Genomic DNA, 12,500 nt, shown 5'->3' on the forward strand with positions numbered 1-12,500 from the left:
CTATGATACACATCGGGTAACCAAGGGACCTTAGTTACCCCATGTGTATAATGATTAACAGCGTTCACGGGCTCCGTGAAGATCCCAGCATCGCAAGGTTATGTCTGGCGCTGCTGGGATCGTGACGGAGCCGGTGTAGAAGCAAGCGATATCCCAGGATGTTGTGAGTGTGTGGATGTGATGTGTGAGGTGTGTGTGAGAGTGAGTGTGATCTGATGTGTGTGTGTGTACTCACCTGGGAGTCGGAGCTACGTGTCAGTTGGGCAAGAGCGAGCGTGCATTGCGTGAGGGGGGCGGGGCCTGCAGAGAGCCGGGGCGAGAGGCCAATCCGTGTGGGGGGGGCGGGGCCATGGCGAGCCCAGCGGCCAATCAGCTTTGTGTCACCGTAAGGACACAATTTTGGAGCATGACAGACAGACAGACAGACAGACAGAATAAGGCAATTATATATATACTAGAAGGTGGCCCGATTCTACGCATCGGGTATTCTAGAATTTACGTATTGTGTAGTTCATGTATGATTTTTGTTATATATATAGATGTTGTTGTGTGTAGTTACCAAGTGTTTGTGTAGGGCGCTGTACATGTTCTGAGTGTCTCGGGGGGTGAGAGCGGTGTTGTATGTGTGTTGCGTGTGTTGCGTTGTTTGTGGAGCGCTGTGTGTCTGTAGCGTTGTGTGTGTGTGTGTGTTGTGCGGTTTGTGTGGGTGTGGTGTGTTTTGGGGGGAGGTATGTTTTGAGCAATGTGTGTGTTGTGCAGTATGTGCGTATATTTGTGTGTGCAGCGTTGTCTGTGTGTGTGGGTGTCTGTGTAGGGCGTTGTTTGTGATTCCTAGTGTGTGTGTGTTGTGCAGTGCGCGTGTGTGTGTGTGTTGGGGGGAGGTGTGCACCTCCCATCGTGCTCCATCCCCCATGCTGCGCACCCCCCATCGTGCTGCATCCCCCATGCTGCGCACTCCCAAACGTGCTCCATCCGCCATGCTGCGCACTCCCAAACGTGGTCCATCCGCCATGCTGCGCACTCCCAAACGTGCTCCATCCGCCATACTGCGCACTCCCCATCGTGCTGCATCCCCCATGCTGCGCACTCCCAAACGTGCTCCATCCGCCATGCTGCGCACTCCCCATCGTGCTGTATCCGCCATGCTGCACACTCCCAAACGTGCTCCATCCGCCATGCTGCGCACTCCCAAACGTGCTCCATCCGCCATGCTGCGCACCCCCTATCATGCTCCATCCGCCATGCTGCGCACTCCCAAACGTGCTCCACCCGCCATGCTGCGCACTCCCAAACGTGCTCCATCCGCCATGCTGCGCACTCCCAAACGTGCTCCATCCGCCATGCTGCGCACTCCCAAACGTGGTCCATCCGCCATGCTGCGCACTCCCAAACGTGCTCCATCCGCCATGCTGCGCACTCCCAAACGTGCTCCATCCGCCATACTGCGCACTCCCCATCGTGCACCATCCGGCATGCTGCGCACTCCCAAACGTGCTCCATCCGCCATGCTGCGCACTCCCAAACGTGCTCCATCCGCCATGCTGCGCACTCCCAAACGTGCTCCATCCGCCATGCTGCGCACTCCCAAACGTGCTCCATCCGCCATGCTGCGCGCTCCCAAACGTGGTCCATCCGCCATGCTGCGCACTCCCAAACGTGCTCCATCCGCCATGCTGCGCACTCCGAAACGTGCTCCATCCGCCATACTGCGCACTCCCAAACGTGCTCCATCCGCCATACTGCGCACTCCCCATCGTGCACCATCCGGCATGCTGCGCACTCCCAAACATGCTCCATCCGTCATGCTGCGCACTCCCAAACGTGCTCCATCCGTCATGCTGCGCACTGCCAAACGTGCTCCATCCGCCATGCTGCGCACTCCGAAACGTGCTCCATCCGCCATGCTGCGCACCCCCCATCATGCTCCATCCGCTTAGGAGTGCGCAGCATGCCGGATGGTGCACGATGGGGAGTGCGCAGCATGGCGGATGGAGCACGTTTGGGAGTGCGCAGCATGGCGGATGGACCACGTTTGGGAGTGCGCAGCATGGCGGATGGACCACGTTTGGGAGTGCGCAGCATGGCGGATGGACCACGTTTGGGAGTGCGCAGCATGGGGGATGCAGCACGATGGGGAGTGCGCAGTATGGCGGATGGAGCACGTTTGCTCAGCCTCTCTCCTTCCAGCCTCCCTCAGCATCAGCCCCCCCTCCCAGCCTTCCCCAAGATCAGCCTCTCTGCTCCCAGCCTCCTCCAGCACGCCGTGCTCCTCTGCCGACACTCACCCACACCCGATCGCATCCACTCACCCACACAACCGATCGCATCCACTCACCCACACAACCGATCGCATCCACTCACACACACAACCGATCGCATCCACTCACACACACAACCGATCGCATCCACTCACACACACACCCGATCGCATCCACTCACACACACACCCGATCGCATACACTCACACACACCCGATCGCATACACTCACACACACAGACACTGACGATATTGCACATACGCGCTGATACTCACAACATCCGGGGATATCACATGCTTCTGGCCATGTGATCCTCCGTCAGGTCCTGGAAGCTCACAGCACAATATCGCCGCCGAGAAGCAAGCGATATCCCAGGATGTTGTGAGTATGTGGATGCGATGTGATGTGTGTATGTGTGTGAGTGTGATCTGATTTGTGTGTGTGTGTGTGTGTGTGTGCTGTTATGTTATGTATGTTCTGCAGCTCCAGGACCTTGATGTGTGGATGCGATGTGATGTGTGTGAGAGTGAGTGTGAGCCGGTGTACACTGGTAACTATGATACACATCGGGTAACTAAGGGACCTTAGTTACCCGATGTGTATAATGGTTACCAGCTTTCACGGCCTCCGTTAAGATCCCAGCATCGCAAGGTTATGTGTGGCGCTGCCGGGATCCTGACGGAGCTGGTGTAGAAGCAAGCGATATCCCAGCATGTTGTGATGTGTGAGGTGTGTGTGAGAGTGAGTGTGATCTGATGTGTGTGTGTGTACTCACCTGGGAGTTGCGGCTCCGTGTCAGTTGGGCCACAGCCAGCGTGCATTGCGTGAGGGGGGCGGGGCCTGCAGAGAGCCGGGGCGAGAGGCCAATCCGTGTGGGGGGGCGGGGCCATGGCGAGCCCAGCGGCCAATCAGCTTTGTGTCACCGTAAGGACACAATTTCGGAGCATGACAGACAGATAGACAGACAGACAGACAGACAGAATAAGGCAATTATATAGACATATATATATACACGCACACGCACACACACATGCGCACACGCACACACACACACACATGCGCACACGCACACACACACACATGCACACACGCACACACACATACACATGCACACACGCACACACACACACATATATATGTATATATATATATATATATATATATATATATATATATATATATATATATATATACACACATACACACACACACACACACACACACACACATACACACATACACATACACACACACACACACCCTTTATATATTAGTCGACTCCCCAGGTCTAGGATTGAGTCGCTGCCGCTCCCAAAGTTGTTGTTGTCAGCACTGCAGCCAATAAGTGAGCTCAGTGGTCCATGATAGCTGATTAGGTAGACTCCGCTCTGGACCTGGGGAGGTTGAGTAAAGAATAGTGTGGTTTGGGTTTTTTGGAGTTTTTTTTTTTTTTTTAAGCAGACTGCAATTGTGGACAGGGGTGTCCTGAAACCCGAAAACTCCTTTTTAAGTCCAACATGTGAACATAGCCCTATTTAAGGCAGTCCGTACCTGGACCTGCTGATAAATGTCAGTGATAATTAGGAGCATTTGTGTGCGTCTTCTGCATTTGAACATTTGTGCGTTCTTCTTTCGATGCAGGAAGAAAGGCTTCGACATCAAGTGGGTGGACGATACTCATGCTCTTGGAGTGTTTGCGAGTCCCTTCGCAGGTACGGAGCTTGATCTTGACAGTGGAAGGTCTACAATAGGTGCAGATTTGCAATTGCCCGATATTATAGAGCTTTATACAAATGTATAAGGTCAGTCCAATGCAAAAAAAAAAAAAAATACTTAGATATGTTCACACGTTGCTTTTTTTGCAGCATTTTTTTCTGCACTAAAAACAGTTTTACCACGAAAATTGCCGCCTACATTACATGCGTTTTTTGATGTGTTTGATTCATACATCTGTATGGGTAAATAAAAAGGTAGTAAAAACGCTACGAAGCGTTGACCTGCTGCGATTTTTTAATAAAACACCGCAGCTCAAAAAAAAGAAAAATGCATCATGTTAATGATATTTTAGAAATCTCATTTATTTTGCTGTTTGTAAAACGTGTTTTTCTTTTTCGCTCCTAATTGGGAGACCCAGACAATTGGGTGTATAGCTACTGCCTCCGGAGGCCGCACAAAGTACTACACTTAAAAGTGTAAGGCCCCTCCCCTTCTGGCTATACACCCCCCCGTGGGAGCACGGGTCCTCCAGTTTTTTGCTTTGTGCGAAGGAGGTCAGACACGCACGCATAGCTCCACTGTTTAGTCAGCAGCAGCTGCTGACTATGTCGGATGGAAGAAAAGAGGACCCATACAAGGGTCCCCAGCATGCTCCCTTCTCACCCCACTTTCTGTCGGTGGTGCTTGTTAAGGTTGAGGTACCCATTGCGGGTACAGAGGCTGGAGCCCACATGCTGATTCCTTCCCCATCCCCATTAGGGCTCTGGGCGAGGTGGGATTTTACCGGTCTCCAGGCACAGAGACCGTGCTCCATCCGCAGCCCCTGGAGAAGCCGCTGGATTTGGAGCTGAGTATCGTCAGGGACATGGCCCTGCTCCGTCAAGGTACTCTGTGTCCCCGTGCATACGCGCGCACACCGCAGCATTGCTGGGTGTGTTAGTGCGCCGGGGACAACAGCGCTGCTGCGCTTGTGCCATTTCCTCACTTCAGCTTAGCTGAGTGGGTAGACTCAGGGAGAACGGTCGCGCCGGCCGCTGGGACTGCGACGCGGCTGGGACTTGTGGTGCGCCGGGGACTTCCGCGCTGGCTGTGCATATATCACGCCCGCGCTTATTACTACAGTCCCCGGCTTTTGCGGCCTAGTTCGTTCGTTCCCGCCTCCGCACCTGCCAGTCAGGAGGAGGGCGGGAAGCTGTACAGAGCATCAGCGCTGAGGGCTGGAGTCTTTTTTACATACTCCAGCCCTCACACCAGGCACAGTAGGACGCAGTTTCCCGCTCTTTGTTTGTGGCACGCCCACGGTCCGCCCCTCTTCACAGAACGCCGGCAGCCATTCCTGCCTGCACGCTGAGCTGCAGAGGGGAGACGGGGAGACCCAGACACGGGATTCTACGGCCTCATACCCGCTGTTCAGCGGGCGGTAAGCAGCCCTCAAGGGCTCACCCCCACTTGTGCCGTTTGTATACTGAGTATTTTGTGTTTGCAAATACTTGTACTGTACGGTCGCTGGTGATTCTCGGCTATATACCCTCCTAGATTACAAGGAGGCAACAGCATGTCGTCCACAAAACGCAAGGGTGCCAAGGCACAGACATTATATGCTGCCTGTACCGCATGTGGGGCTGCTCTACCGGCAGGTTCCACTGACCCCCATTGTGTGCAGTGCTCGGCCCCTGTGCAACTTGCACAGCCGGGGCCTCTGCTGGACGTGACCCAGGGTGTACCACCTGTGAATGCTGTCCAGGTGACAGGAACAGAGTTCGCAGCTTTTGCTGACAGATTGTCTATGACCATGTCAAAGATTCTTGAAACATTGCAGTCTAGACCAGTAACTCAGACCATGGACACTGTGGCATCATTGCTCCCTGGTCCCCCTCAGCTGGAACACTTCCAAGCTCCGGGGGTGTCACATTCACCCCAGGGTGACGATTCTGACTCGGACGACAGTCCCAGACAACCTAAGCGGGCTCGTTATGAGGGGCCCTCAACTTCGTCTCACTGGTCAGGATCCCAGCGGGACGAATCTATGGGTGATGAGGCGGATTTAACTGATCAGGATTCTGATCCTGGGTCCGCTCTCAATCTGGATACACCGGATGGTGACGCCATAGTGAATGATCTTATAGCGTCCATCCATAGGATGTTAGATATTTCTCCGCCAGCTCCTACTGAGGAGGAGGCAGCTTCACAGCAGGAGAAATTCCATTTCACATCCCAAGCGTAAATTAAGCACTTTTCTGGACCACTCTGACTTTAGAGATGCAATCCAGAAACACCACGCTTATCCTGAGAAGCGGTTTTCTAAACGGCTTAAAGATACACGCTATCCTTTTCCCCCTGACGTGGTCAAGGGTTGGACCCAGTGTCCCAAGGTGGACCCTCCAATCTCCAGGCTTGCAGCTAGATCCTTAGTTGCAGTAGAAGATGGAGCGGCACTTAAAGATGCCACTGACAGGCAGATGGAACTCTGGCTGAAATCCATCTATGAAGCTATTGGAGCGTCGTTGGCGCCAGCGTTCGCAGCCGTATGGGCACTCCAAGCTATTTCAGCTGGGCTTATACAAGTCGACTCGGTCACACGTACATCTGCCCCGCAGGTGGCACCATTGACCTCTCAAATGTCTGCATTCGCGTCTTACGCGATTAATGCTGTCCTGGACTCTACGAGCCGTACGGCGGTGGCGTCAGCCAACTCCGTGGTTTTGCGCAGAGCCCTGTGGTTGAGAGAATGGAAAGCAGATTCTGCTTCCAAGAAGTGCTTAACCAGTTTGCCCTTTTCTCGTGACCGATTGTTTGGGGAGCGTTTGGATGAAATCATTAAACACTCCAAGGGTAAGGACTCATCCTTACCTCAACACAGACAAAACAAGCCCCAACAAAGGAGGGGTCAGTCTGGTTTTCGGTCCTTTCGAGGCTCAGGCAGGTCCCAATTCTCCTCGTCCAAGAGGACTCAAAAGGATCAGAGAGGCTCAGATTCTTGGCGGACGCAGTCACGCCCAAAAAAGACAGCAGGAAGAACCGTTACCAAGACGGCTTCCTCATGACTTTCAGCCTCCTCTCTCCGCATCCTCGGTCGGTGGCAGGCTCTCCCGCTTTGGCGGCATTTGGCTGTCACAGGTCAAAGACCGTTGGGTGAGGGACATTCTGTCTCACGGGTACAGGATAGAGTTCAGCTCTCGTCCTCCAACTCGTTTCTTCAGAACTTCCCCACCGCCCGACCGAGCCGATGCTCTGCTGCAGGCGGTGGCCGCTCTAAAGGCGGAAGGAGTGGTGACTTCCGTTCCTCTTCAGGAACAAGGTCACGGTTTTTACTTCAATCTGTTTGTGGTGCCAAAGAAGGACGGGTCCTTTCGGCCCGTCCTGGATCTAAAGCTGCTCAACAAACACGTAAAAACCAGGAGGTTCCAGATGGAATCTCTCCGCTCCGTCATAGCCTCAATGTCTCAAGGAGATTTCTTAGCATCAATAGACATCAAGGATGCTTATCTTCACGTGCCGATTGCGCCAGAGCATCAGCGTTTTCTACGCTTCGTTATAGAAAGCGAACACCTGCAGTTCGTAGCGTTACCTTTCGGGCTGGCAACAGCCCCTCGGGTCTTCACCAAGGTCATGGCAGCAGTAGTAGCTGTCCTGCACTCGCAGGGTCACTCCGTGATCCCGTATTTGGACGATCTACTTATAAAGGCACCCTCTCAAGAGGCATGCCAACACAGTCTGAACGTGGCACTGAAGACTCTCCAGAGTTTCGGGTGGATTATCAACTTTTCAAAGTCAAATCTAACCCCGACCCAATCACTAACATATCTTGGCATGGAGTTTCATACTCTCTCAGCGATAGTGAAGCTTCCACTGGACAAGCAGTGCTCTCTGCAGACAGGGGTGCAATCTCTCCTGCAGAACCAGTCCCACTCCTTGAGGCGCCTCATGCATTTCCTAGGGAAGATGGTGGCAGCAATGGAAGCAGTCCCTTTCGCGCAGTTTCATCTGCGCCCTCTACAATGGGACATTCTCCGCCAATGGGACGGGAAGTCGACGTCCCTCGACAGGGATGTCTCCCTCTCTCAGGCAACCAAGGACTCTCTCCGATGGTGGCTTCTTCCCACCTCATTGTCAAAAGGAAAGTCGTTCCTATCCCCATCCTGGGCGGTGGTCACGACAGATGCGAGCCTATCAGGGTGGGGAGCAGTGTTTCTTCACCACAGGGCTCAGGGTACGTGGACTCAGAGAGAGTCCACCCTTCAGATCAATGTTCTGGAAATCAGAGCAGTCTATCTTGCTCTGCGAGCCTTCCAAAAGTGGCTGGAGGGCAAGCAGATCCGGATTCAGTCGGACAATTCCACAGCGGTGGCGTACATCAACCACCAAGGGGGAACACGCAGTCGACAAGCCTTTCAAGAAGTCCGGCGGATTCTGACGTGGGTGGAAAACACAGCATCCACCATATCCGCAGTTCACATCCCAGGCGTGGAAAACTGGGAAGCAGACTTTCTCAGTCGCCAGGGCATGGACGCAGGGGAATGGTCCCTTCACCCGGACGTGTTTCAGGAGATCTGTCGCCGCTGGGGGATGCCGGACGTCGACCTGATGGCGTCACGGCACAACAACAAGGTCCCGGTTTTCATGGCACGGTCTCACGATCACCGAGCTCTGGCGGCAGACGCCTTAGTTCAGGATTGGTCGCAGTTCCGACTACCTTATGTGTTCCCACCTCTGGCATTGTTGCCCAGAGTGATCCGCAAAATCAGGTCCGACTGCCGTTGCGCCATTCTCGTCGCTCCAGACTGGCCAAGGAGGTCGTGGTACCCGGATCTGTGGCATCTCACGGTAGGACAACCGTGGGCGCTACCAGGCCGTCCAGACTTGCTGTCTCAAGGGCCGTTTTTCCATCTGAATTCTGCGACCCTGAACCTGACTGTGTGGCCATTGAGTCCTGGATCCTAGGGACCTCAGGTTTATCTCATGATGTTGTTGCCACCATGAGACAGGCTAGGAAACCATCCTCCGCCAAGATCTACCACAGAACGTGGAAGATATTCTTATCTTGGTGCTCTGCTCAGGGAGTTTCTCCCTGGCCATTTGCATTGCCTATTTTTCTTTCCTTCCTGCAGTCTGGGTTGGAAAAAGGTTTGTCGCTTAGCTCCCTTAAAGGACAAGTCTCTGCGCTATCCGTATTCTTTCAGAAGCGCCTGGCGCGACTTCCTAAGGTACGCACGTTCCTGCAAGGGGTTTGTCATATCATTCCCCCTTACAAGCGGCCATTGGAACCCTGGGATCTGAACAAGGTTCTGATTGCTCTCCAGAAGCCACCTTTCGAGCCTATGAAGGAGATTTCCTTTTCTCGGCTTTCACAGAAAGTGGCTTTTCTGGTGGCGGTCACGTCTCTTCGGAGAGTGTCAGAGCTGGCGGTGTTATCTTGCAAATCTCCCTTCCTGGTGTTTCACCAAGACAAGGTAGTACTGCGTCCAATTCCAGAGTTTCTTCCCAAGGTGGTATCTTCCTTTCATCTCAATCAGGATATCACTTTACCATCTTTGTGTCCGCATCCAGTTCACCAATTTGAAAAGGGTTTACATCTGTTGGACCTGGTGAGAGCACTCAAGATCTACATTTCCCGCACGGCGTCTCTGCGCCGTTCGGATGCACTCTTTATCCTGGTCGCTGGTCAGCATAAAGGGTCGCAAGCTTCCAAATCCACCCTTGCGCGGTGGATCAAGGAACCAATTCTTCACGCCTACCGTTCTGCTGGGCTTCCGACTCCTTCTGGACTGAAGGCCCATTCTACCAGAGCCGTGGGTGCGTCCTGGGCATTACGGCATCAGGCTACGGCTCAGCAGGTGTGCCAGGCGGCTACCTGGTCGAGTCTGCACACTTTCACCAAGCATTATCAGGTGCATACCTACGCTTCGGCGGATGCCAGCCTAGGTAGACAAGTCCTGCAGGCGGCGGTGGCCCACCTGTAAGAAAGGGCTGCCTGACAGCCCGATCGCGAGGTATTATTTTACCCACCCAGGGACTGCTTTTGGACGTCCCAATTGTCTGGGTCTCCCAATTAGGAGCGAAAAAGAAGGGAATTTTGTTTACTTACCGTAAATTCCTTTTCTTCTAGCTCCAATTGGGAGACCCAGCACCCGCCCTGTTTTTCTGAGGGTATTTGTTTTTCGGGTGCACATGTTGTTCATGTTAATAACTTACGTTCTCCGATATTGTTTATCGGATTGAATTTGTTTTTGAAACAGTTATTGGCTTTCCTCCTTCTTGCTTTTGCACTAAAACTGAAGGACCCGTGCTCCCACGGGGGGGTGTATAGCCAGAAGGGGAGGGGCCTTACACTTTTAAGTGTAGTACTTTGTGCGGCCTCCGGAGGCAGTAGCTATACACCCAATTGTCTGGGTCTCCCAATTGGAGCTAGAAGAAAAGGAATTTACGGTAAGTAAACAAAATTCCCTTCTTTCCACACACAAAAATTCTATGTGTGAACAAGCCCTAAATACGTTTTTCTGCATCCCCCCCCCCCCCCCCAGAATGTTAAACTTGTGTAAATATCAATGAGATGAGTTGTGATTGCAAGAATGATGCCGGTTTTTCTGAACAGGTGCCCTTTTGTTCGGTTGTTTTTTTTTTGTTTTTTTTTTCTTCAGCTCGCGATGCGTTGTCCAACAAGAATCCACTGGTGAAGGTTCGACCATTGTCCCAGGCCACCAGAGCGTCCAGAGCCAAAGCTCGGGCCTGTGCGGGTAAGAGGAATCGCCTCTCTAGTTATTGCCGCAGCCGCTGTACCACTTCCTATACGCTGCAATTTCAGCCTTTTATAAAGTGATGGTTTTGGTGTTTGTGCACACTGTCCCAAACATGAGTTTTCCTGGGAAGCTCATGTTACAGTTCGGGTACAGGGGCTTTAGCAAAAAAAAAAAAAAAGCACATTAGTAAAAAAATATGATTATACTTACCGGTCCAGCAAAGCGTCCTGAAGACCCGCTCAGTCGCTGTCTCCCGGCCTCTTCTGCTTCCGGGTCCGATCATTAACTTCCGGCGGTATTCACTGCACTGCTCGTCACTCGGCAGTTTTCCGCTTTCTTCGGCCTTGTTCGCGGTGACGTCAGGGTTCACCCGAGTCCATAAGCTATGGTCTCAATTGAACTTCGACTGTTAGGCCTAAGACACACGGCATGAAAATCGGAACAAGTGGAGTGCGCTAAAAAACAGTATTCCACTCGAACCAATATTAGTTTTTGTGTCAGCGCACATGAGCGATTATTTTCTCAGCCCTAATCGGACCGAGAAAACCATCGCAGCGTGCTGCAGGTGCAATGCGAAACTCTTTTCTCTCGCACCCATTCAAGTGTATGGGGCGAGAGAAAAATTGCACTGCACTCGCGGTACACCGGTATACCGCGAGTGCAGGGTGAGAATGGCAATAGCCGGCTACGGAGGAGAGAGGGATGGAAATCCCTCCCTCAACTCCTCAGCGCCGGCCCGCACGATCGGACCTCAGTCGCAGGGACACCAGCATGACACTCAGCTCCTGCTGTACTGCCAGCGTGAGCTGAGTGTCATGCGAGGGGATCGCAGTAATCCCCGTGTGGCCCCAGCCTCTCTGTGCGAGTCTCGCATCGATATCACCCGGTACGGCGCACACTCTCCTGACAGGAGCAGGTCGGCTGCAACTATTACCATGACTCGCTCATCACTAGTTACAAGTACTGAGCACCCGAGCATGGTAGTGCCCGCTCATCACTAGTACAAGTACTGAGCACCCGAGCATGGTAGTGCTCACTCATCACTAGTTACGAGTACTGAGCACCCGAGCATGGTAGTGCCCACTCATCACTAGTTACGAGTACAGCGCACCCGAACATGGTAGTGCCCGCTCATCACTAGCTACAAGTACTGAGCACCCGAGCATGGTAGTGCCCGCTCATCACTAGTTACCAGTACAGAGCACCTGAGCATGGTAGTGCCCGCTCATCACTAGTTACGAGTACTGAGCACCCGAGCATGGTAGTGCTCACTCATCACTAGTTACCAGTACTGAGCACCCGAGCATGGTAGTGCCCGCTCATCACTAGTTACGAGTACTGAGCACCCGAGCATGGTAGTGCTCGCTCATCACTAGTTACCAGTACTGAGCACCCGAGCATGGTAGTGCTCGCTCATCACTAGCTACAAGTACTGAACACCTGAGCATGGTAGTGCCCGCTCATCACTAATTGCTATACTTTTTTGTTGCTACACTACCTGGTTCCTCTGCAAACCCAATGACTACAGATGGTCCTCTTTGGACCGAAAAGCTACTAAATATTTCTGTGTATTGCCTATCCTTAATGATGAGATTTCTAAACATTGAAAGAGTTGTGGTCTTATTATGGATTTCCAGGCTTCCTATATATTGATCCAGTTGATGCAGTATAGATTTGAAAATAAAAAGCATTCAGATTCCTAAGCGGTTGTGCAAGAATTAAATGAAATAAACAAAAGTTTTTGTATTAAACCGCGCCACCCATGTCCCTGGGTTGTGTCGGGTATTGC

The 12,500-nt window shown here is 52.6% G+C and overlaps 1 protein-coding gene across 4 annotated transcripts in view; it reads left to right on the top strand.

Moving 5' to 3' along the window:
* Positions 1–12,500, top strand: part of R3HCC1L (R3H domain and coiled-coil containing 1 like) — a 94,108-nt gene that overhangs the window by 42,182 nt on the left and 39,426 nt on the right. For all 4 annotated transcript variants that reach the window (XM_075352234.1, XM_075352237.1, XM_075352235.1 and 1 more), the window contains 2 exons: positions 3,900–3,970; positions 10,613–10,708. In XM_075352234.1, the coding sequence (XP_075208349.1) occupies positions 3,900–3,970; positions 10,613–10,708 (167 nt within the window). The remainder of the gene's footprint in view (positions 1–3,899; positions 3,971–10,612; positions 10,709–12,500) is intronic.

Source organism: Anomaloglossus baeobatrachus, chromosome 5 (genome assembly GCF_048569485.1).
Source record: "Anomaloglossus baeobatrachus isolate aAnoBae1 chromosome 5, aAnoBae1.hap1, whole genome shotgun sequence".
NCBI lineage: Eukaryota > Metazoa > Chordata > Amphibia > Anura > Aromobatidae > Anomaloglossus > Anomaloglossus baeobatrachus.